At 53.8% G+C, this 23,859-nt stretch overlaps 1 protein-coding gene across 1 annotated transcript in view; it reads right to left on the bottom strand.

The window, feature by feature from the left end:
- Positions 1 to 2,758: 2,758 nt before the first annotated feature.
- CARNS1 (carnosine synthase 1) overlaps positions 2,759 to 23,859 on the bottom strand; it is a 23,025-nt gene continuing 1,924 nt past the window's right edge. Inside the window, exons 2-10 of the mRNA XM_019556648.1 lie at positions 21,603 to 21,621; positions 20,654 to 20,906; positions 20,187 to 20,276; positions 14,436 to 14,923; positions 13,949 to 14,147; positions 13,214 to 13,299; positions 12,003 to 12,234; positions 8,493 to 8,761; positions 2,759 to 6,105 (exon numbers count right to left, since the gene is read on the bottom strand). Of these exons, the coding sequence (XP_019412193.1) occupies positions 4,870 to 6,105; positions 8,493 to 8,761; positions 12,003 to 12,234; positions 13,214 to 13,299; positions 13,949 to 14,147; positions 14,436 to 14,923; positions 20,187 to 20,276; positions 20,654 to 20,906; positions 21,603 to 21,605 (2,856 nt within the window). The 5' untranslated portion in view covers positions 21,606 to 21,621 and the 3' untranslated portion in view covers positions 2,759 to 4,869. The remainder of the gene's footprint in view (positions 6,106 to 8,492; positions 8,762 to 12,002; positions 12,235 to 13,213; positions 13,300 to 13,948; positions 14,148 to 14,435; positions 14,924 to 20,186; positions 20,277 to 20,653; positions 20,907 to 21,602; positions 21,622 to 23,859) is intronic.

Genomic DNA, 23,859 nt, shown 5'->3' with positions numbered 1-23,859 from the left:
AACAAAAGCTACTTTAATTCTGTCCACACAGGGATTTAATGTAGTTTAAAGCCAGACCTTTAAGTAATTCAGATTAACATTTCCTGAGGTTCCTGTGCAGATAAAAACCTATATAAGGTTCTCTGTACACTTAGTGTGAGAGTGCGTTTTCTATGTTAGGCAAGGCATGCTGGGTTGCTAGCTTTGAGTTATATAAATGTTTGATGGGCAGGGAAGGCAGCAGGACAGTTTGTTCTCTGCCCTGCATCAGTGCTGGAAAGAGCATTACTTCCTCGGAGCTGTGCATTATAGTGCTGGGCTGAGATCCCTGGAAGACAGTCTGTTTGCATGCCTTCTGTGCTGTTTGTAACCATCTCTGTGCCATGAGCAGTATGTGTTAATAAGCAAATTAGGCTTAACATATGCTCTTGTTGCCAACTTCTTCACCACTGGAAAACTCACCTGAAAGGTGATACTGGTATTTGCTTCCATTAGGCAGGGAATAGGTTGGGCAGGGAGGGCGGGCCACTGAGGCCAGCGGTAGACCATCAGTCTGAAGGATATGACACACATAAATAGAAAACAGATGAAGTTCTTTAGCGGAGGATTTGGGGCAGAGAGAGGTTGAGGGACCATTAATGTTGGCATTAACATGAGCAATGGCCTAGAGGAGAATATGCCCTGTGCTGAGCCAACACCCCCTGTAGTCAGTGACTCCTAGTACTGCCTGGGGGCCAGCTTTGACTCAGTACTCCAACTCCATGCATTCAAAAATCTTGAGATGTTCTAATATAATTGCGCAAGGGTAGTACTTACCTTTCTGTAGTGTGAGACGGCTGAGCTCACAGGTGGGTAAGAATCATTTCATCCCCCTCTCCCAGCCAGATCTCAATTATCCCCACTGCCCCCCATTATCCCTCCAGGCAATGCAAAGTCCTGACCAGCATGGGCAACCCTAATGCAGACAGGTTGCTGATGCATTGAGTCTCATACTCATTAAACTTGCTCCAGCTGGGACTTCCAGGCAACCACTGAGTGCTGAGAGCCCAGAAAATGCAAATAGGGTTGCAGGAATGAGCTGGGTCCCATCCCCCACTGACCAGCCTTCCCTGCAGAGCTGGCTCAGCCCAGCTCTACTGGAAGGTCCAAGGCCTGTCTGCAGCATAGTGCTCTGGAGGAAAGATGGCCTTAAGAGACAAATGTGCCCTCAGCCTACAGGTGGGGTGACTGGCCTAAAGCCACAGTGGCTGACAACTCCCTGCTTCTGCCCTAGCCCTGCAGGTAGGTAAAAGGTTTAGGGCCTCCAGTTCTTCCCCAGCGGGTGGGGCAGGGGCTGAGAACCACTTCCCCTATAACTGACCTGCTCTTGTGGGGCAACTTCATGTCATATTACACAAATGCATACATGCTTTGGGCTTACTTGTAAGAGCCACCCCACTTACCAGCCCCTTGAGTGAATGGCCTCAGGGGGCCAGGTTCAGAGGGACTGCCCCAGGGAGGCACAAAGGGCATCCCAAGAGCATCTGGCAAAGCTTGAGTAGTTACATGGTATTTAGGAGGAATGGGGCCAGCAGAAGAGTTGAGCATCCATGGGACAAGGGCTGTGCTGCCTGGGAGACTGAGTAGGCCTCCAAGCCGAGAAAACCCCATGGGCAGGAGGATCAGCTCAGCCAATTCTCCTGGGTATAACACAGATACTGGAGGGAGAGGGGCAGAAGGGCATTGTCAGGGGCAGTGGCTCACAGGGTGGTCAGCTAGCCAAGGGATGTAAGGGGAAGAGACACTCTGGGTTGGACCAGCCTGGACAGGAGCAGGAAGACACATCTAGGCTAGATGGGACTGGCAAGCTGCTGTGGTCTGCACAGCAAATCCTCTCCTGCACCAGATCTGAGCCCCAGAACCCTCTAGGCCAGGGGTGGGCAAAATGCGGCCTGCGGGCCAGAAGTGGCCCACCAGGCCTTTCTGTCTGGCCCACGGGGCCCCTACAAAATTTAGAAAATAAATATTTATCTGCTCCTGGCTGCCTGCAATGTGGCACTCAATGACTTGCCAACACTCAGTAAGCAGCCCTCTGCCCAAAATAATCGCCCGCCTCTGCTCTACGCCCTGGCTTAGTCTCCTGTGCCTCTGTCCAGAAAGGGTCTGAAGGAGCCAGTGAGCCTCCAAACCAAGTCTTCAGGTAGGGGAGCTGCATGGGCTAGGGAGGGACTGGAGGGGCACAGGGACCAGTTCTTTGTGCTCAAGGTGCAGCAGATGAGCTGGGAGACCCTGGCAGGCAACCCTGACATACACCCTCAGAGCACCTCACCCACATAACAGATGAGGCCCCCAAGGGCCGAGTTGTGAACAAAGGCCCAGAGAGGCAGGCCCTTTCCCAACCAGGGGGAGGCCAATGGTACATAGGGAGCACCCTCCCCAAAGCTGGCAGGATCAGAGCCCCCAGAGTACCTGGGGCTTAGCAGCACCGGCATGGGGAAGGGCATCCCTCCAATGGGTAGGGCACCGGAGGAAGCCAGTCTCCACCATGCCTGCTGCTGCCCCTCCGGAAAGATGCTCCAGGATGGGAGATAGAGCTGGGGGGCTCTAAGAGCCCCAGGGGACTGGAGACAGGTGCTGGGGCTCCTTTGTAAACAGTGGATCTGGAGGAGAGAGGCCACTGACAGTGCCTCTTGAGTTTTCAGCAGATCCTGGATCCTTCTGCCTCTCCATCTTCCTTCTCTTCTGGATCTGCCTTTGGCCCCTGGCAGCCCAGGTGTGAATAATGCTTCATGGACCCACCTCCTTTCACACGGCTTTTTATTGGGGAGGGACTACTTTGTCCACCCGCCTCAAGCTGCTGCTGGTTAGAGGCAGCAGAAGGACAATAGAGGTGGGAGGTGTCACAAGGTCTCTGGGCCAGGCTGACTTAAGGACAGGTCCACCCTGGCACCTGTCCTTGGGCTCCATGGAGACACCAATGATGGACTCCCACCCTCCTCCAGCCGTCTTGGCTCAGGGTCTCTGCCCCCTTTAAGACAGCACAAACTTCTGGATGCTCCTCCTCTCAGTTGATGATGTCATCACTTGCTAGTGACCTCATCGTCTCTTGCTCTCACCGTGATGGCATGTTCTGGGGGAGGCAGCAGGAGCATGTGAGCTTTTAGAGTGGCAGAGACGCCAAACCAGTTTCCAATACAGACCCGTTCTCCTCTGCTTGGTTGTTTTGGTGCTGTCACAGGGGACACTAGGTGTACTAGCTGGTTATTGGAGTTGTTGATTTATTACTGTAGGGTCACTCAGGTGGCATACGTGGATTTGGTATTGTCGGGTCCGTTAAGGTTGTTACTGTAGGACAAGGCATGAGTTGTTATTCTAGTCATTGGGGAAGTCTGTGATTCTTTGTTATTGTAGGACTACTTTAGGGCACTAGTTCATTACCGAACCGTCAGCTGGGGGTGCTGGTGCTGCAACCACAGGTTGGTTATTGTAGGGTCACTATGACAGCACGTGTTGGTTTCTTATTGTAAGGTCCCAATAGGGGACAATTTTGCTACTGTATAGTTACTGAGGATGTGGGGGCTGGCTTGTTAGTGAGGGTCACTCAGGCTTGTAGTTCATTATTGTATGGTCACTTAGGGGCACTCCAGCTGTGTGCATTCATTTTTAATTGCGTTGGGGCTGCCCACTCTGTGCTTTGTAGGGACACACATACTGGTTTTTGCTGTTGTCCCATCACTCAGGTCACTGGGACTGGTAGCACTGGGCTGTTATCACTGGATTGCTCTGGCACTCTGCAGTTGGCCTGTTATATCCAGGTTGCACTGGCACTGGGTTTTTACTGCAGGGTCACTCTGGAGCCATTATTGCTCTAGGCTGCACCTACTGGTTAGCATGCCCTTTAGCACTCCTGAGCACTGTTTGTTTTTTTTATTGCAGGCTCATGCTGGGCACTAGGTGTTCTGGTTTGTTTATATAGGGTCTCTCATGGGCACTGGGGCTGGACAAGCTGGCTTATTTGGAGGGTTGCTCTGAAGTCCCTGATATTGCCCTGGACAGTGCTGGCTCCTCAGTGTGTCAAGGGGCACACGTTCATGCCAGGCTGGCTCTCTGGCTGGCTGAACTAGGATTGCCAGCTCCCTGGGTTATCCAGCATCCCAGTTGGGGATGTTTTGGAGGCTGAGGAGAGGTGCAGGGGGTGGTTAGTGGGGTCAAAGCTGGGACACAGTGTGGGCTCCTTTGGTAGAGCAGGGCATAGACAAACACAGGGAAGGCTGCACACAGGGCAGTTAGTGTGTGTGTAGGTAGGCTAATGAGCATAGAGGGCTTTGCATATCGTGGCAATGAGCCTGGGGCTTTGGGTGGGCTGTTACTGTAGGGTCACTGGCAGCCTGAAGTCTCCACACATGAAGACTCCAAGCCCAGATCCCAAACCTCCAGCCAGGGCCAGATGAAGCTTCTATCCCAGGCTGGTGCAGGAGGGTCTGTGCCCCATGAGCCCATCTCAGACCTGTCAGGCATGGTCTTCATGGCACCCAGGAGCCAACAGAGGAACAGATGTGACTGGGGCAGGTAGCAGTGACAGAGGTGATTATGGACAGGGAAGGACTCCCTGCTGAGGAGGATGCTCCTGACGGTGGGACAGGACAGCTGGGAGTTAGGGGGACCTGATGGGGGAGCAGGATGCACGTTGTGTGGCTGCAATCCCACCAGCCAAACACCACCTCCCAGGGGCTGGGGGAGAGATGATAGGATATTAGGTGGCAGGGGAGAGCCACATAACACAAGCCATGGGGCCCTCACTGTGGGGGAGAGGAGGGGAGAGGGAGAGACACTGGGGATGGAGGGTCAGGGGCTCATAAAGGCCTTGCTGTGGCCTGGCTCTGCCCCCCATCCCCAGGGGCTCCCCAGGGGCTATTTGAAGTGGGAGAGGAAGTGTGCCACCGGGTACTGGGGCGAGTCAATGCCCAGGGCCTGGCAGATGCTCAGCACCTTGAGGCAGGCTTCTTGGCGGCTAGGGCCACCACAGGCCACATTGCAGTAGGGCTCCTCATACTCTCTGGAGATGAGCTTGTCATCCAGAAGGTTGAGGCGAACAACACCGCCCTCGTGCAGGGCCTGCAGCGTCTCCAGACTGGCAGTAGACTTGAGAGCCTGCATGTGCTGTGACACTACACACATGACTCCCACCAGGTGAGTGCGGGGCTGGGACCAGGTGGGAAGCAGCGGTGCCACGCCACACGCTACCATGACTGCAGCCAGCATGATGTCCACGCCGAAGACCTCACGGATCCAGTCGCGCAGGTAGAAGCCACCCATGCGGGGGTTGATCTCGATGAGTTTGGGCCCAGCTGCCGTCAGCTTGAGCTCCACATTGAAGACGCCATCAGTGAGGCCGCAACCGAGGCAGCACTGGTAGGCAGCGCGCACCAGCTGGGCCTCACGATCAGGTGGCAGGCAGGTGGGCATACTGGCTGCTGTCTCCGTGAAGCAGGGCACACGTGTGGGCCCGTTGTCGGACACAAAGGCAGCCAACATACGCCCCTCAAAGATGACCAGGTCAACGTCGTGCTCTGTGCCTGACACGTACTCCATGAGCAGCATGGCATTGCCCCAGCCCAGCCCAATGCCTGGGTGGTCGGTGTCTTCCCGCAGATCCTGGGAGATCTTCTCAAAGTGCAGGTGGCACTGCTGGGCATCCTCCACCAACTTGACACCCACAGCACCTGCCCCATACTCCAGCTTCATGACACCTGGAAAGGACAGGTGGTGGGCAGCTCGCTCCACATCAGCCTGGCTCTCCAGATGCCAGCAGGGTACGGCATAGACAGCAGCGGAGGGCCAGCCCCCAGGGGCATCTTTGCGCCGGCGCAGCAGGTGCTGATGGGTGCGGCTCTTTTGCTTGGCCACCCGCATGGCAGCTGTGGGGCTGCAGCGCAGGCCCAGCTGCTCACACACCAGAGCTGTCAGCACCATGCAGTCATCCCAGTAGGAGAGGCAGCCGTCAAGGTGCAGGCCCCGCTCCTGCACTAGCTCTACCACGCGCTGGGCGTGCTCTTCATCTCGCTTGTGGTCCGTGCTGTCGTAGTGGATGAAGGTCTGCACCAGCTGGGAGGCAAAGTGGTTGGGATCCGACTCCACCAGATGAATCTGGAGTAAAGATGGGGTGGGGGAGGGAAGGGAGTACAGAAACAGAGGAGGGTACAGGGAGAAACATAGACACACACACATACACGCGCACACGCACGCACACACACACACACACACACGAGAGAAGTGGGAAGATGCAAAGAGGAGGGGGAGATCAAGCAGGGGTCACTAATGTGGAGGTGGGAAAGCCCCCCCCCCTCCCCCCTTGCTGCCACTGCAAAATGGGATGGTCCTTGAGCATCCACATCCCACTGTATATGTATTATGTGGCAGAGGGAGGAATAATGGAGCATTCCCCTCCCAGTTGTGCTCCAGACATGGGGCAGATAGTAGAGTCAACAGCCTGGCCTTGTGCGTTGCCCCATCATGCAGTGGGGATGGAAGGATCCATGTGCATCCAGACCCAAGCAATCCATGCATGTCCCAGCCCAGTGATGAAGGTGGGGGGAGAAGAATTGAGCAATCCGCACACTGCGGCACCACAGGCACCACTGCCCAGGAGGATGGGACAGTCCAAGCCATGGGTCCATTTCTGGCTGGATTCCAAGAGTGGGGAAGTAGAATGTGACACCTGGGTGTTGCGGGAGGAGACTGGAATGACCCACTTGTGGCCAAAGAAAGGAGGAAAATGGAAAGCCTGGGATGAGGGGGGAATCAAAGGGCTCACTCAGGCCATAAACCCACATGGGGAGACCCCTCGTTCTGTGCGGCACTCCTGGCCCTCAGTGGGGAGGTGACAGCCTGTTCCATGAAAGCTGTTCCATGAAAGGGGTGGAAGGGTCATGAGGCAGTCCACTCAAGCCCACACCTTAGAGGAGAGGAGGGGCCCCCAGTGTGCTACCCAGAGCTGGCACAGTGGAGTCAAAGGCCACAGGGCTGCCGGGAGTGGCTGCTAGCCCCCACCCCTCTGAGCTGAGCCCGCTTGTTTGGGTCCCATGCTTCTGGTCCTGATGGAGCTGCGAACCAGCCCTATGAAGGTGTGCTAATTCTCTCCAATAATTGCAAGGCCAATGTGCGTTGATTCTGGAGTACAATGAAAGTGGTATCACATGGGGCTGATGCCCTGATAGCCCAGCAATGGGGAGTCTGTAAGTTGCTCCCCGCTGCACTGGGTTGTTCACTCTGGTTACTAGCACTCTCACCATTCTTAACTCTTTTGCTGCTTATGCTTTGGCAAAAATACCTTGCCACTCCAGGATTGCAGTTGCAGGAGAGGCAGCATTTTGTCACCTCTACCCCATTCCTGTGGTGCTGGAGATGGGTCAGGCCACAAGTCACTAGGCCCTACAGGAAAAGTGAAGCTGGGTCTGGGATACAGACCATTCCATTATGGTTTGTCACAGGTTAGCATCCCAAGGCTAGGAGGAGTGGGAGCCCCATGGAGGTCCTCAAGGCCTGGTTCTCCATTCTGCCTGGAGTCAAGCACTCATGTCCCTTCCCTAAATCCCTTCCCACCACCCCTGCCCTGTCTGTCCTCCATCCTTCCAGCTCCTAAAGCCCTATCCCAGCAGCATTTTCTCCCTCCTCCCCACATGCCAAGATAGCTCCAAAGCTCACTGAGGTACAAGCACTGGGCAACATGATGGGCAGTCAGCAGGTGCAGCTGGGGCCAAGACCATGTAACCCTTCCCAGCAATTTAAAAAGAGCCACAGATCTCAAGTCAAATTCCTGGCTGGCAGAGGGAAAGGCATGTGCCAGTTACCCAGGACTGAGTGCCAGAGACTGGGGCTGATGGGAGGGAAGATGTTAGGGGCAGAGTTAAGGGTATTTTCCATTATGGGTGTTCCTGGTTTATCCTCTTGCCTGTTCCCATCCCCCTTAATAGTAGAGGGATCTGAGCTGTGACAGAGATGAAGCAACCCCCTGTGCAGATGAGCAACCATGGATAATGCAGCTAATGCTTCAGGCTTTTCCTTCCCAGGGGCAGGGGCAGGGCCAAGCTGTTCAGGTCCAGGTGGCCTGGGAAAGTTGGAGCTTCAGGGAGCCCCACTTGCCCCCTGCATCTACCCCAGGTCCCTCAGAGCCTTGCCCAGACCCAAGGTCAGGAGAAATGAGGTAAATGCTCACCCGGGGAGAAACAGTTTCCCTTTGAGCCAGAACTTGGGCTGTGCTAAGGCAGCCCTGCTGTGAAAGGTTAGGGGGAAGGGGGGTTTCTATCCAGCTGGGATGTGGGAGAGAAGGCATCCCCATGGCTGGGATGTAGGGAGGAGCCCCCCACAGCAGGCATCCACCTCCACTCTCCCCTGTTGCAGGCCATGTCACGCTGGCAGGGTCCCTCTGGGAGCTGCTATGGAGAGCCATGTCCCTTGGCCCTTCTCCGTGCTGGGGGTAATAATGGGGGCGAGGGCTGCGCCGGGCAGCCTAGGGCCGGGTTTCCGCATCTTACTTTTAGCCCGTATTCCCTGGCCGCCTCCCAGACGAATTTTTTGCTGACTCCTCCAGCCCCGATCACCAGCACGTGCTTGCCCTCCATGAGGTGGCACTGCGCACGCCGCAACATCGTCTCCACCAGGGGCTGGGACGACCCTCTCGGCACCCCCACTGCCTGGCCCATGGACTCAAAGAGAGCACAGGTCTCAAGGCACAGCTGAGAGTTCATCTCCAGGGCCACCAGCTGCAGCACCTCTTCTGACGAGGTCAGCAGAAAATCCACACCTGCAAGAGAAATGGTGGCATCAAAGCAACAGTCACGAGCGTATGTGAAATGGTGGCACATGGCATAGAGGTGGGACCCCTCCCCAGCCCCTGATGAGAGACCCTGATGGGGAACAGGAGGGCTTGATCCATTAGGCAAATTAATACACTCTGACTTGCTATGGAACTCTCAAGGAATTAGAAGATGAAGTAGCTGAGCTGCTCTTAAAATACATACCCTTGACATCTGGTTGCTGCACCAGAAGGAAGTCAGCACTATACAAAACACAAAGGATCCTGGTAATGTAGCCCTGAGTGGCTATCCCAGGAGAAATGGATTGGAATGATAATTAAAAGCAGAATGATAAAATTAGATTTTATCATAGCAAAACCATCAACTTCTGCAAAGGAAAAAAGAAACATGCCATGCTAATCTAGCAGAATTCCTTGTATGCATCTACAAAAAAAGGTCCAACAAAAACTGACTGAGATAATTTACTTGGACATTTCCAAAGGATTTTGAAAAAAACCCCTGAGAAAGGAAAGAAATAAATAGTCATGAGAGGCAAAGCATCATGGTGGTTCAAGATACTGGCTTGGAGATAGTGAGACAAGGAGTAGGAAGAAATAGCATAAGGGTGCCGTGAGGTTCCATATTACGGTTGTTTAGTTACTATAGTGTTGAAAAGTGGAAAGCCATCAAGGTGTCCTTGCTCCACAGTTATGCAGAGACCCTGGTAAAGGCAGTGGCTGTGCCAAGCACTTCTAGGAAAGGAGAAACAATTACGCCTGCCTGTTTGTAGCCATCTCCATCCGATAAAGAAGGGGTCATCCAAGGTCCATGGCAAGTGAAAGCTAGAGTGTGAGCACAAGTGGTTCTCTGCTTACAAATGCAGGGACTAGGGGACTGGTTTTGCAGGCTGTAGGCTGTTACAGGCAGAAACCTAGAGGTGTAAATAGACAACTTATTTGACATGGGTTTGACCCAGATCTAAACAGGCACAATACCATCATTCACAGGTCACCCTTCCAAGCTGCACTGTTGCTCTTCTGCTAGTAGGAAACCAGTAAGACCACACACCCTGGCTGGCTTGCCTCTGCAATGATGCACAATAGCTTTACAGACACACATAGCCATGTCCTGCAAGAAAGCCTTAGCACATTTTATCCTGTGTACTTCAGAGGGACTTGAAGCAGGGCAAGAGACTTGTAGGATCCCACAAGCAAAGACTTTCAATTACTGGGACAACTGCCATGTCTATTTACAGCATAAGAGAAGGAGCTGTGACAAAGACTTAGAGGAAGCAGAGAGACAGAGCTTCTCGGACACGAGGCTCACTGGAATGGCAGACATGGGGATTTCTGAAAAGGAAAGTGCCTGCTGCTAATTTGCTTCTTCTGTGTCCAGTAGAACAGGACTTTGTTTCCATTCTTAGTAAATAAACAAAGTTACACCAGAATGCACCAAACCTACCAATTTCTTATCCAAAATTAAACAACCCCATAAGGCCTTGAATACTGACTAACTGCTTGGGACAAAAGACAAATGGACTGAGGTGGCACAGGGGGATAACAGCTTGGGGAGCAATATCCACTGAAGACTCCCAGGGCCAGATCCTGTGCCACCTATTCAATGCCTAAGCACAATCGTATTCCACCCTGCTGAAAAAAACGTTTATGTGCCTACCTTTGTAACAAGCCAACAACTCAGCCAAAAAACTTAATCAATAAATGTAGGGAACAGGAGAAAGAACCCCTCCACTTCTTGAATGAACTATTTTTCAAGGACTCAAGGAGGGTGGAATATGAAAATACTTAGGCACCTAACAGGTGGAACTGGCTCTGGCCCCAGCTTCCTTTGGTTAGTTCAGAGGAAGGACAACAGTGAAAAACTATGAAGGAACAGAAGCAACCTTGGACAACAGGCAGCTGCCTTACAACAGATGGATATGTTCAACCATAGTTGCAGTGGAATGCATTTGTGATGCTCTTTACCTAAGGTAACTACAAGCACTTAGGAAAGACACCCGGAGCAATGTTGTGGCTAGCTGGCAAGAAACAGAATCTGCTCCTTATATGGGTACAGCAGTGGTTCTCAACCTTTTTAGACTCCAGTAACCCCTTAGTGGACTCAAAACACCCTTCAGAAAAGGTCAGCTCTTAGTTTTCATTTGTTTTTTGACTATGGAAAAAAAAATAAGAGTGATTCTTCAGTTACAAAGAACTCAGAAAGCCTACAGCAGATCAGAATGTTTTTAAGGGGTTCCAATTTGAAATCTCTGGCTTTATCTTGCAAATCATGTGTAGGTATTTGCATGCCCTGGCTGAGAATTGCTGGGCTACAATCAAACAAGCCCCTGAAGCTATTGGAGTATATGAGGAATAAGATGGAGACTATGAATACATGTCTATAGTCAATGGCATGGTCTCCCACAATGTGCAATACCAGCCAAGCCATCAGTAGCGGGGCAGGAGGTGGCATTCATAGGTAGTGACAACCATGGCCAAATAATTGGAAAAGCTCTCAAGAGACTGTGGAAAGGAGGGGGAAGCATAGTAAATAATAAATGCAGTACAGATGGTGAATCTGGGATCATCCCTTCCTTTTCTCTCATTATACACACACACAAAAGGAGACTAAAAATGGCCAGTCCATAACAGATGAAGGACATGATGTCCCATGTACCCTATGGGACTCCTTGCTAAAAGATCTCACTGAGATCAAGAACTCAGCAGAATGTTTAGAAAGATAACTGAGCATTTGTATAATATCACCTTGCTCTCTGACAGCTTTTCCTTGGGTTTCTGTAAAGGAAGCCAATGTCTGTCTTATACAGGTAGAGAAAGCAGGGCAGAGGATAAGGAAGTGATTTATCCCTGCTCTCCTGACAGGCTAGCAGCAGAGCTGGGTACTGAGCTCAGATCCTCAGTGCCGTGCCTATCCACAAGGACACATTACCTGAAGATGCCCATGGATTTTGCAACCCTCTAGAGCTACACTGAAGGAGAAATACTAGTTTGGCTTTGAGGTGCCACTGGTGGACAGGCCTGGGGGAGTGGCCTTCCCTGGGGGCAGCTTATTTCAGAGTTGCCCAGTAAGGGGCAGCTTGCACCTTCTCCTGAAGCAGCAGGTCCTGGCACTGCTGGAAAAAAGATAATGGGCTAGATGGGTCCCCATGTCCAGCTGGATGATTCTAAAGCACCCCATCAATCTGTGATGTCCTCTAAATGGTCAAAGGGGACGAGTGACAGGGCAGCTCACCAATCACATCAGTCTGGGTCCTACGGCCCCCCCATTGTTCCACTGAGAGCTCTGCCTCCATTTCCATGAAGGCCCTCATAGCAGCCTCGGCCTTCTGCTTGATCTGGGCACGGATAGCTGTCATTTGGGCCCCGTCGGTCATGCCCCACTCCTGCAGGCTGCTCTCCAAGCTCTGGGGCACCGTTGCTTGGTGCTTCAGGGGCTTATCAGCCCGCCCCATACCACACACCACCTGGGGAGGGAGAGGGGGACAAAACCCAAAACCATAAACACCTATGCCTCTCCACCACTGACCATGCCCAGTGCTCCTGTGATGTCATCAAACCAAATGACTTCACAGCTACCCAGTCTGATGCTTTGCTTGCCTCACCCTTCCAGGACCCTGACTGGCTGCAGCTCTTTCCTCCCACTCAGGAAGTGGGATGTATCATATACACAGATGAGGGGGCAGAGAAAGGAGCTGTATTAACCAAACAGCGGGGGCAAGTGCAAGACCAATGATACTCATCCTGGTGCCCTTGACAGATAAGCCAGAGATGGCAGAGCAAAAAGGCATAAACAGCCCCTCCCACTAACTGGCTTGGGTGCAATGGTCATCTCAGATCCCAAGCAGCAGGAAGCAGCAGGATTATTGTCCACCACACTAAACATTCTTGACAAAGTTGTGGGGAAGACCCTGGATCCTGTTCTCCAGCTCTCTGCACCAGCTACTTGCTCTGCCCTGGGTCCAGCTCAGAGTTGGCACACCCCAGAGACCAAAGGCTGCATATATCATGTATTCTCTTCCCCTACAACATCCAAGTCTCCCCTTCCATGGGACAGGATCTGATCCATGTGCTCTGGGATGAAAAGTCCTGCATACTAGGTGGAAAAAAATCCTAGGAGGAAAAGTTGGCACCCAGGGGGTGCCAGCTCCAAATGCCACACCCAGGGCAGGGTCCCCCAACCACCACGGCGGCGGCAGAAGGATGGTGACTAGGTGCGGCCCCTCTGGCCACAGTCCTAGAACTCCTGCCCCTTTTGAAATCTCTGGAGCCGGCCCGTCCAAGCCTGGTCCTTCCCCAGCCCATTCACCATCCCTGGTCAAAGTCTGAGTGGGACGGGGTCACTGGCTCCTTCTCCCCCCAGTTCAGGGCATTCGGGGGGTGGTACAAAAGGCTCAGACAGCTGCAGAGATAAGGAGGGGCATGTGTTCTGGGCTGCCCCGTTACCTTGGTCAGCAGAGGCTGGTCTGCCCAGGATCTGCAGACGACTGTGCAGATCCGGATCGCCAGGTTGGGCCTCGGAGATGTGCTGCCTGGGAGGGGCGAGGGGTGAGAGGTGGGAGGGGGAGGGGAAGGGGGCAGGAAGGGGGTTAGAGGACAGATGGAGGGAAGATAAGAGAGGGTAAAAGAAGAGAGAGAGGGAGATGGGGGAGGGGAGGGGAAGGAAAGAAGGGAAGGGATGGCAGGGACAGAAGAGAAAAGAGTGAAAAGCAGAGGAATGGAGGAACGGAGGAGGCGGGAGGTAGCAGGAGATGGAGAGAAGCAGCGAGGGGGGCAGAGAAAGAAATGGTGTCGGGTTTCATGCAAACTTGCCGCACAGGGCGGCCTCCTCTGCCTTGAGGGATCCAAAGTTTCAAAGATGGCAGCGGCCCCCGCTTCTCCAAAGGATTCTGGGATTCCAACATGGCAGCCACCCCTCTTTGTCCCATGGTTTTCAAGGTGCCAGTATGGAAGCCACCCCCTGCCCTGGAGGATTCGGGGATTGCAATATGGCAGGCAAACCTCTCCCAAGCCACCTCCCAAGCCACCAGCAACTTGCAAGCCAGTTCTCCCCAAGGGGTGCCAGCTCCAAATGCCACACTCAGGGCAGGGTCCCCCAGCCACCACGGCGGCGGCATGGGGGTGGACTAGGCATGAGCCCCTCTGGTCACAGAAGCAGGGGGCAGCTCTGGTGTCTCTTACACAAGGAGCTGCTGTCAGGGCTGCTGAACTGGGTGAAGCGGGCGGTAGGAATGAAGGCCTCCACTAAGGCGCTCTCCTCCTCCTCCAGGGTCTCCAGGAGCACCAGCACAGCCTGCAGCACAGCAGCCTGCTCCGCTTTGACGTGGAAGCTCACTGTGTGCGCCCCGCTCCAGCGCCAGCCCGATGGCTTCACCACTACCTGCAAGGGGAATAAAGGCACTCAGCAAAAAGGCCAGGGCTGTACTCCCCTCCCTGACCCTTTCTTCCTGGATGGGGTCCACTCCTGCTGTTCCCTGGCATCCTCTGGGCTGGCTCTGGGGCTGCCCCCTCCCTCCCATCTCTACCTGTGGGACCCTTTGCTCATCCCTCCCCCCACCAAAGTCCTCTATTCCATGCCCCGCCGACTTGGTTGAAAGGTCCCCTATGCCAACTGCCTGCTCTGACGTAGTCAAAAAGCCCGCTCCCCATTCTAGGAGCCCTCCCTCACCTGACTGTAGGGCTCCATGGCACCGCCCTGCAGGAAGGCACCGATCTCCTCCTGCACAAGGTTCTCCTGGCCCTCCTTTCCGCTCAGCTCCACCACGTGCAAGGAGCGCTGGGCAGCAAGGCCCTGCAGGAGCTGTGGGCGCTGGAAGGTGAAGGCCAGGGTGGGCGGCACCCCGACCTGTGCCCGTGCATCCAGCAGCTGGCGTGTCAGCAGCTTGTCCTCCAGCAGGCGGGCCAGCTCCCCCGAGCCCCCCGTGGGACAGTCCAGGTCACGGGCCAGCTCCCCTGCTGATTGCTCGTGCTCTTTGCAGGGCCCAAAGGAGCCCGTGAAGTAGGTGACACGGCGCGGGGGCGAAAACTCTTCCAGGAATGTGCGCCCACCCTGCTCGAAGGAGATGGCCTTGGAGACCAGCAGCGATGACTCCCCAGGGCGCAATAATGACGGCACCTTGGAAAGCCAGCAGGGGGACAGGCACAGCAGCATGCTACCTGGTGGAGCAGGGAGATGGGCAGTGTTACATCACCATTCAGCCACCATGACATCACTGAACACCACCAACATTCACTTCCCCGTCCTCCCCAGCACATGCATGCATCTCACTTCACAAACTAGGCAGCTACTGTCTTGATTTCTGCTAGAGACTAAATCCTGCTGGCAATGTCCCAATGTGGAGCTAGGGGGAGATGGGAAGTGCATTTAGATGGGGGGATCTCCCCTGGCCCCTCTGCCCCAGGGCAGTGCTACGGAGCACTGCGCTATTGCCAGAGGCACCATCTTACCCAGACACAGAGCAACTCCTTCTTGCTCTCAGACGACCCGCACGGGCACAGCCCTATTCCAGCACAGTCACATTTCAATCCCTCTATTGCACCTAAGCTGTGGTCAGGCACCATCTTCTGCCCCAGCCCTCCTCCTCTCTACATGCTGTTGCTGCAGGGTGGTGATATCAGCCGCTGATCCCACCTTAGAGGTGGCTGCATTGCTTGTCAGGCACTTGCATAAAAGCCCTTGGAGTCAGGCCAGGCCTTCACTCGCTGATTAATCCGATTAATCGCCTGGTTGGGTTCCCCAGCTGAGCTCCTGACCAGGCCAAGGCTTTCTGTCCTGCTGCTAGAAGGGCAAAGGAATTGGACACAGGAAGGACTCAGCCTGGGGCCAAGGGAAACTGGAGCTGCTGGGCTTCAGTTACCTACAGCCAGGGCCTGGAGCCAGGCGGGGAGAGTGCCAGGAGCACGAACAACTGCTGTGCAGAGAGACAGACAGCCCCCATGCCTGGGCTTGGCTCAAGCCTGCCAGCTCTGAGACCTGAAGGGGACAAGGTCATGCTGGGGGACACACTCCAATCTCTGCAGCTGCTCGAGGCCATGCAAGGATGATGGAGGAGCAACCCCGCATACACCCACGCTACAGCAGAGCCAAAGAGGCTGGCATGTCAACCAGCAAAGCCAGACTTGGGCATCCCTATACTGTCCCTGCCCATTTCCCTCTAGTCTCTCCTCCCACACCCCTATCCACCTGCTCTTCCTCCAGCCCATGTCCCCAGATACCAACCCATGCCTTTCCACCTCTGCCCATCCCCATCTCCCCCGCACCAGCCAATGCCTCTCCTCACCCTTTAACCCTCTGGCCCTTCAGGAAGGGAGTCTGTGCAGCTCCCACTCCCGGCTGAGACCAGGAGCTCCCAGCCTCTCTCCAGGCTCTACCTCACGTCCCCCAAACCAGGGCTAGTGGGGGCCAGAAACAGGAGAGGGTCTTGTACTTGGCTAACGGGATGAGGCCCCTCAAGACACAGTCCCATCCCACATGAAGATCTCCTCCCTCCCCTCTGCAGAATAGAAAATCCTGAAACAGGAAACAAAGGAAACAGGTGCCGATGCCAAGGCTTAAAGCCACAGAGCTCAGACAGCAGGAAGGAGGCCAGGGCGGGGAGGTAGGGAAGAAGCTCCTCTCCTAGCAGAGGGCTGTTCAACTGCAGGGAAACATTTTGCATAAGGGAGATATGTCAGAGTTCATAAAAACCATGTGAGGGGGCAAAGGGGAACCTGGGCTCCTCTGAGGCCTGAAGCCCAGACAGTTTCCTCATGCTCTGGTGTACTGAGGCAGGGAGAGATGCATGGGGGCTCCAGCATGCTCTAGAGTAGCACATTATTTGGGCCAGGGAGAGTACAGGGAGATATGCTTGAGCCCTTGGAGGCCTGAGTCCTTGGGCTCCCACTGCCCCACAACCCCAGAGGTAGGCAGTAAACCAGAGTGCCCACAGCAGCCTGGCAAGTGCCCAGCAGGGAAAGCCCTACCAGGGCTAGGTGCCCCACCCCAAGGACCTCTCCCCAGACTCCCTCCTCCAGTCTCACTCACACCAATGCACCCCCAGCCTCCTCTGCAAGGCCCCACAAGCCCTCCCTCCTCCTGCTCCCCCTTGTCCTATCATATTCACACTCCCTATTCCCTACCCCTGCCCCCACCAGAGGCACTGATCATCCCTACCCCTCTGGGGTCTTGGGCTGCCTCCCTCTTTCGTTGCCCCATATTCCTGTCCCATTTATCTGCCTCCCCAAATGGCACTTGTGATGCTCCTCTTGTTCTTGCCTCCTTTCTCCTCACTCGGCCTTTAAGACCAGCTGCATCCTCCTTCCTGCCCCCACAGTCTGGGTGCCAGCAGGTCAGGGAGGGAAGGGGGGTCATGGACTGCAGAGGACAAACAGACCCCCCTGTTCCCAGCGTCATGCTGAGCTCCCCAGCTATGTTCCCCCCACCTTCCCATACACACTTCAGTCTGTGGCAGCAATGGCAAGGGGAATCATTCTCAGTCCTGGCAACCCCTGGGCTTAAGCACATTCAGCTGCCCTGTCAGAAAGGAGCGTGCTAAGTGCAAATGGAACAGAGCTGCTGAATTTAGTCCCTCCTGAGGCCATGCAGGAGTTTGAGGCTTGTAACTTGACTGATGTGGGGCAGGTTTTCACTGGGATGCCTAAGGATAAGTTCCTGGCAGCAGGGCAACCCCATTGCCACCTTGCAAGCTTCTGCTGCAGTACAGGAAGACATGGGAAATCCTGACTAAAATACTCAGACCTGTTTGCTGTGCCCGTGGGATGGTGGGGTAGGCCTACCAGGAAAACTATTAAGCCTCCCTTGATTACAGGGAGGCCGGGAGATGCATACCAACTGATTACTGAGGACAGCAAATGAAAAAACAGGGATGGGAATGAAGGTCACAGGATGATAAGAGGGCTCCAAGGGGGTACAGCAAGCAAATAAGACTGGCCAGCACCCAGGGCCTCTCAAACGTATCCAAGCCAGTGGACGCCTTCCAGTAAAACTCTGCCTGGAGACATGTGCAAAGGAGTGACAGGAAGACAGTCTCATAGGATGCCTGTACATGAGCCTGAAGGCTGCTCTGATGTGCTGTAATTACAGCATGTCAGAACAGGCTTAATTAATTAAGTCTGCTGGAGCGTGGTAATTACTGCACTCTAGCCAGCCTCCATGTCTCGTGTATCAGCATCCTTGCACTTCAGAATGGTGGTGGGGGCACTTTAACTAAAGCTAATTCAGTGAGCTTTAGATAAAGCACCCCCCGCCACCATTTTGAAGCACAGGGATGTGGATACACCAGATGCTCCAGGCACTTTCATTAGAGCCACTCTAATTAAAATGCTCCCCGCTCCTGGAGCACATGTAAAAATTCACATATAGTCACTCAGGTTCCCCTGGCTAGGGTCTTCTCCCTGTTCGTGTAGATGTACAGTTTCACCAAAGGCAAGAGGAGCTGAAATAGTCAGAAGAATGCTGTGAACAATGATTCTTCCAGTCTCATTGTTGGAATAGGGCACAGCTGACTTCTGATTAAACTTCCCCCTTGCTTGATTAAATTTTTTACGTTACAGGCCCTTGGTGGCACCTACTCCACCTGTAACAAAAACTCTTGCAAAAGCACAGAAGTAGGTGTTAGTTCAGAGTTTGCAAGCATCTCTCAGGTTCCAATGTCTGTCTTTAAGCATGTTCTTACCCTAAACCCTTCCCCTGCTCCAACCCAACCTCTTACCCCAACCCCCTTGCCAGCCCTAACTTGGCCCTTCAAGATGGGCCACCCTCAGTGGGTATTATACCCTGCTACCTCATCCAGCCTTCACTCCACTCCTTACAGCTGTCTGCCAACACCCAGGTTTAACTGGGGATAGGTCAGAGGTTAATGGTTAGAGTAGATGCACTATTTCTCAACTTAAGCATTTGAGGGTTAGCTTCCCTGAAGCTTTCCACTTCCCCATTAAAATGCTGGAAAATCAACACTGTGATGTTCTAATAATGTTTCAGTCAGCAGTATCTATTAAATGTGCATTCACAGCAAGAGACATTATGAGCCAGATTTTATTCAACTTATTAAGTAAATAAGGTGATTTAGGATCACATTTAGGTATCTATTCCACTCCGTTTGAGTCCCTGCTAAACTATTACTATAACAGATCGGTAGGTCTCCCTCCTCCTCCTTGGTCCTGTATTGAGTCATAGTCTTAAGGGTAAGATGACAGTGTGTTATAAAAGTAGTTGCATGAATGGATCTTCAGGGACTTGAACAGGGTGGAATAGAATTGCACTTAGGTTCTTAAGTTAAAATCACATGGCTAATAGGCAGAACAGGATCTAGCTCTTTTGTTTTTCTTGTAACCTGGGAATTTCCTCCTTTATTTATTTTGTTTTATGAAAGAAGAAAATGGCCCCTTGGGCATCATTTCTGCTTCTTCCTTGCTGGCCATGAGTGCTGATTATGTGTCTAGGGAATGTGGTAATGGGGAAGGAAAACGTAGCACCCTTTTTAATTGGATGTATGGATGGGGGGGGGGGTGTGCAGGGGCCTACAGGCCACACACATATGTTTTGGTGTAAAAGAGAAATAAAATTGGTTTATAAGATTTGCTGACTGGATGCAAGACGGCGGGGATTGAGGGGCATCTTCTGCCTCCTTGCTGTCCAGAGGGTGGGGTGTAATGAGGGGCTGTACAGATACCAGGTCAGCGGACAATTAAAGGGAGCTATTTGGTGTGGAGAAGCATGTTTGGCTCTGCTCCAACCCTGTTTTCAACAGAGACCCAGTGCTCTCTCAGCCCTTGTGGGGCCTCCTGCCACAGGGGAATAGTCCTAGCTCTCTGCCTCCCCGCAGCACTATGGAGCCCTCACGCACTATAAGCTCTGGATCCTCTTGGCTCCAGCTGGCCTAACAGAGGCTCAGAGCCAAAGGACATGCTCCGGCTGCCCTTGGCCTGCATATTAATCCACCTCAGCAAATAGTCCCCCCAGCTGCTCAGAGCAAGGGCAGAAAAAAGAGTGGCTGCCTCCTGTTGTAAGGACCCCCCACCAACCACCCTATTAACTCAGTCTCTTGCTGAAGAAAGCAGGGCAGAGAAGTGACAAGAGCTCTTTCTAATAGTCTTCTTCCCTCTTACTGTCTGGAGAGCAGCGCATACCAAGCTGGGGATCTAGTAAAATCACTCGGATCTGGTTCCCATGAGTCAATCCAGCAGCTTTAAGCGAGTCCAAGCCAAGGGCTTGGCAACAGAGAGAGCCCCACCAAGGACACCCTGGCTCTGTCTTAGGATGGCTACAGCCAAGCCAGTCCTGGGAACTGGGGAATATGGGATGCTGAGCCTCATGCCGCCTTCATCAGGATAGGGCCAGAGAATGGAGAGTACTGTCCCCAGCACACAGGCAGGGGTGCCGAGGCACAAGGCCCTAGCACACTGATGACCCAGCACCCACCTGGGCACTGGGAGCCACCCTCCAGCAGGACAGACAGGTATGAGGTGGGGGACCCTAGGATGCAGATGGTCACTTCCGTGGAGCTGAACCCTAAGACAGACAAGAAAGGGGTTAAACACATGAGCCCTCCACTCCCAGCCACACCCTGCCCTCAGCCTTGCCTACCCTGCCTTCCCACTCCCCACCTGTTCAATCCCCAGCCCTGGCTTCCCTGCCACAGCATCTAGACCTGTTTTCCCTTCCCTTAGCCTTAAACCAGCCCCACCCTGTCCCTGCCTGGCATCTGGTCACATATAGTAGTACTGGAGGACACCTTGATACCCACCACACATCCTTCCCTAGCAAGGTCCCTGTCCCATCCCTGCCCTAGGAGGACCATAGAAAGACCTCTCTGCAGGGCAGCCCTGAGTACTCGGGGCACAGTGGAGGAGCTATGGACCCCCAGAGGATGGGGTGGAGGCATGCACCTGTACGGGGCTCCTTCGTGCGGTCAGTGGTCTCAGGCAGCCCCTCCTGCTGAAGCATGCCCTGCAGCAGGTCATAGTAGTAGGCAGTGCAGGCACGAGCATGGCTGTCCTCAGGTGAGATCTTGCAATCCAGGGACACATCCCGCCGCCAGTGTGGGCACAGAGAGCCGATGGATGGCAGAGGCCCCTGCTCAGCCCAATCCAGTTCTTTCAGGATTAGGGGCTGGTCCGCATTGATCTGGTCCAGAGACAGCTGTATCCAAGGGGTTGGGAGAGAGAGGGATGCCCTGACCACTCAGAAAGCAAGAGATCTGTTGATCTGGAGGGGAATGGGGGCATGTGTGGAGGAGGGAGTTCATGCCCTGGGGTGTGGGGGTCTGAGAGTGCAGTCCTCCATTGCTGATACCCTGAAGCACAGGTCCTGCTGGGCTGGGAGGGTGTGCACAGGACATACTGGGGCGGAGAGGGGAGGGGAGTGGGGGAAAGTGCCAGCAGGCCCAGCTCATGGCACAGGGGTCAGGGATTGGGCACGTGTGAGTTTAAACAAAGAGGCTGTTCTGCAGAGGGGTCACGTGGGGCAGGCACTAAGCTGCTTGGAGCAAGCTCATAAATAGATCACGCTCTGGAGTCATTCAATTTTAGGGGAGGCAAGGCAGGGCTAGGGGGGGTGGGGTAGGAGGAGTGACAGACTGTTCTGCCTTGTGTTGGAGCACTCCCCTCTTCCCCGCCTCACAGCCCATCCAATGCTTTGAAACAGCTGTGGCCAGCCAGGATCCCACTGTGAGCTCCCTATGGCAGTGCCCCATTGGCACTATTGCTAGGAGAGAGCCAGCTGATCATGGCCAGCTGAAGAAGGTGCCCAAGGGACTGGGGAAATCACCTTCTGCCTGTAGGGAGAGGGAGGGCCTCTTGAAGGGGGAGGAAGGGAAAAAGAGTGGGTCAGACTCACCATCCTGCCAGTGAAGAGGCTGCAAGAGGAAAGAGCGAGAGATGCTGGTTACAGGTTTCAATGGGGAGCATGATCTGTCCTTTCCTTGACACTCACCCATGGGGGGCACCAGTAGTGTTTGGCCCCCTCCTTCCCTACTCAGTCACTGAGTGCCTCCATGGGGCTTAGTTATCCCTGCTGGGCGTGCCTGGGTGGCATCAATGCATGGCATCCTGAGCTCCTCCAGATCAGGAGTGGGATTAATCTTACCCTTGGCCTAATTCCCCAAGTCCCAGCCAGCACAGTCCTAATACACCCTAGTTCTAGCAGCAGCCCTCCTTACTCCATAGATATGGGGCTCCCTGCCCTGAGGCACGCAGTGCAGAGAAACCAGATGGGGACACAGGGAGCACAGCCCCCATGCCCTTCAGTACAGGGGACCCAGGAGTCCAAGGGGCAGCAGCTTCACACCCTCCTGCACAGGCATCATTCCCCTGGCAGCAGCACTGCACTAGGGATTTATAGGGTGTGAGCTCCAGGACATGGCTCACACCCCCTGGGACCATCCTCCTCCCCAACAGAGATGAGAGAACCAGCACAATGGTACACCTGTGCGGGAAGAAGGTTAAACCCAGTACCATCAAGGGCAGGTGCATAGAGTAAGGAGGGCTGCACCTAGAACCACTTGCCCTTTTCTCTGCTAGCTGTCTAAGCAGGGCCACTAATGCCCTCAGCAACGCTCTCCTCCCATGAGCAAAGACAGGGTTACCATCAGTCCCACAATGGATGGGGAACTGAGACACAAGGCCACAGAGAACATCAGTGACAGAGGCAGACAGACAAACTAGGAGTCCTGGCTTCCAACCCCACTTTTATACACACACACATATTGGAAAATGTTTCAGGTTCCAGGTCAAATCAACCAGATCAGTCTGAATCCTTTTGACTGAGCAAAACTCAATCATTCAAACATCATATGTGGCGCTGCAACCGGCAAGTATCCTCTACCCCAGACTTTTCAGCCTGGGGCTTCAGATGCTTCCAAATCCATCAGCAGACATCCTGTGTGCAGGTCCAAGCCTGGAGGCTTGGGATTCACATGCCCCTGAGTCTCACTTGCCCTCAGCCAACAGCCTCAGGAGCAAGCTAGGGAGGAGTCCCTCACTTCCATAAAGTAGGCATGTAGCCGATAGCTGAGATCCTCCAAATGGAAGCTGGCCAGTGGAAAGCTAATTACAAAGACTCTTGTAGGGTGTCCTGCTGTCTACAGTGCATTTAGACAGGGGTGCACCCTCCACTACACAATGCCATTAAAATCCATTTTGGCTTGGGCATCAGACCAGTGCAATTACACTTGATCTTAGCTCACAAGACACCAATCCCTTTTTTTCTTTTTAAAGAGAATTTTTCATGTTCCAATCCAAATCAATTCCAAATTTGTGACTCAGTCAAGAACCTTAAGTGGACCTACTACCAGCAAACATCCTCCCTGCCACCTGGGGCTTCAGATATTTCCAAATACTTTGGCAAACATCCTACGTGCAGGCCCAATCCCAGAGGCTTGAAGTTCAGATGCCCCTGAGTTTTGCTTGCCTTCAGCCATAAGGCCCCTGGGGGCAAACTAGGGAGGAGAATCCCATTTCCAAAAAGTAGGTATAAGGCCAAGATCTTCCCTCTCAAGCAGCAAGTGGAAGGTTAACTATACATTATGTCCATGGGTACTACCCCATGCCAGAAAAGTGGCCATCCCTGGATGTGACTAAGAAAACCACCTTAGTGATCACGGTGTTTCCTCTGCCAGGTAAGAGGCCAACCCACTGCTTCAATTCCCCACACCCCACTCCCTTCCCCATGGTTGAGAACAGGACTCAAGAGTCATGGCTCCCACCCCCCACTCCCCTCCCAAAGCTGGAAATGGAACTCAGGAGTATTGGGCCTTTGTCCCCAGGCCTTCCCGCCCTCCAGCAAGGCAGGAGTAGCACCTGCTCCCTCTCAACCTCTTCTGCATCAGCAGTGGGGGTCAGCTAGGATCTGTCCCAGTGCATCTCCACACAGCATCCTCAAAGGCCCCTAAGCCCCAGCCCCTTTTCAGCCTGTCTGTAGAGCTGTGGAACAGCCCACTGCCACACCCCAGAGTCAGCTGCATTTTGGCTTTGGAGGAAGAATCCTCTCTTTAGCCTGGAAAAGCACAGGCTCAGGGGTGATCTGATGGCCACCTATAAGTTTATCAGGGGTGACCACCAGGATCTGGGGGAACATCTGTTCACCAGAGCGCCCC

Source organism: Crocodylus porosus, unplaced genomic scaffold (genome assembly GCF_001723895.1).
Source record: "Crocodylus porosus isolate Cpor-Errol unplaced genomic scaffold, CroPor_comp1, whole genome shotgun sequence".
Lineage (NCBI taxonomy): Eukaryota > Metazoa > Chordata > Crocodylia > Crocodylidae > Crocodylus > Crocodylus porosus.
This window is presented reverse-complemented; position numbering and strand designations above follow the sequence as displayed.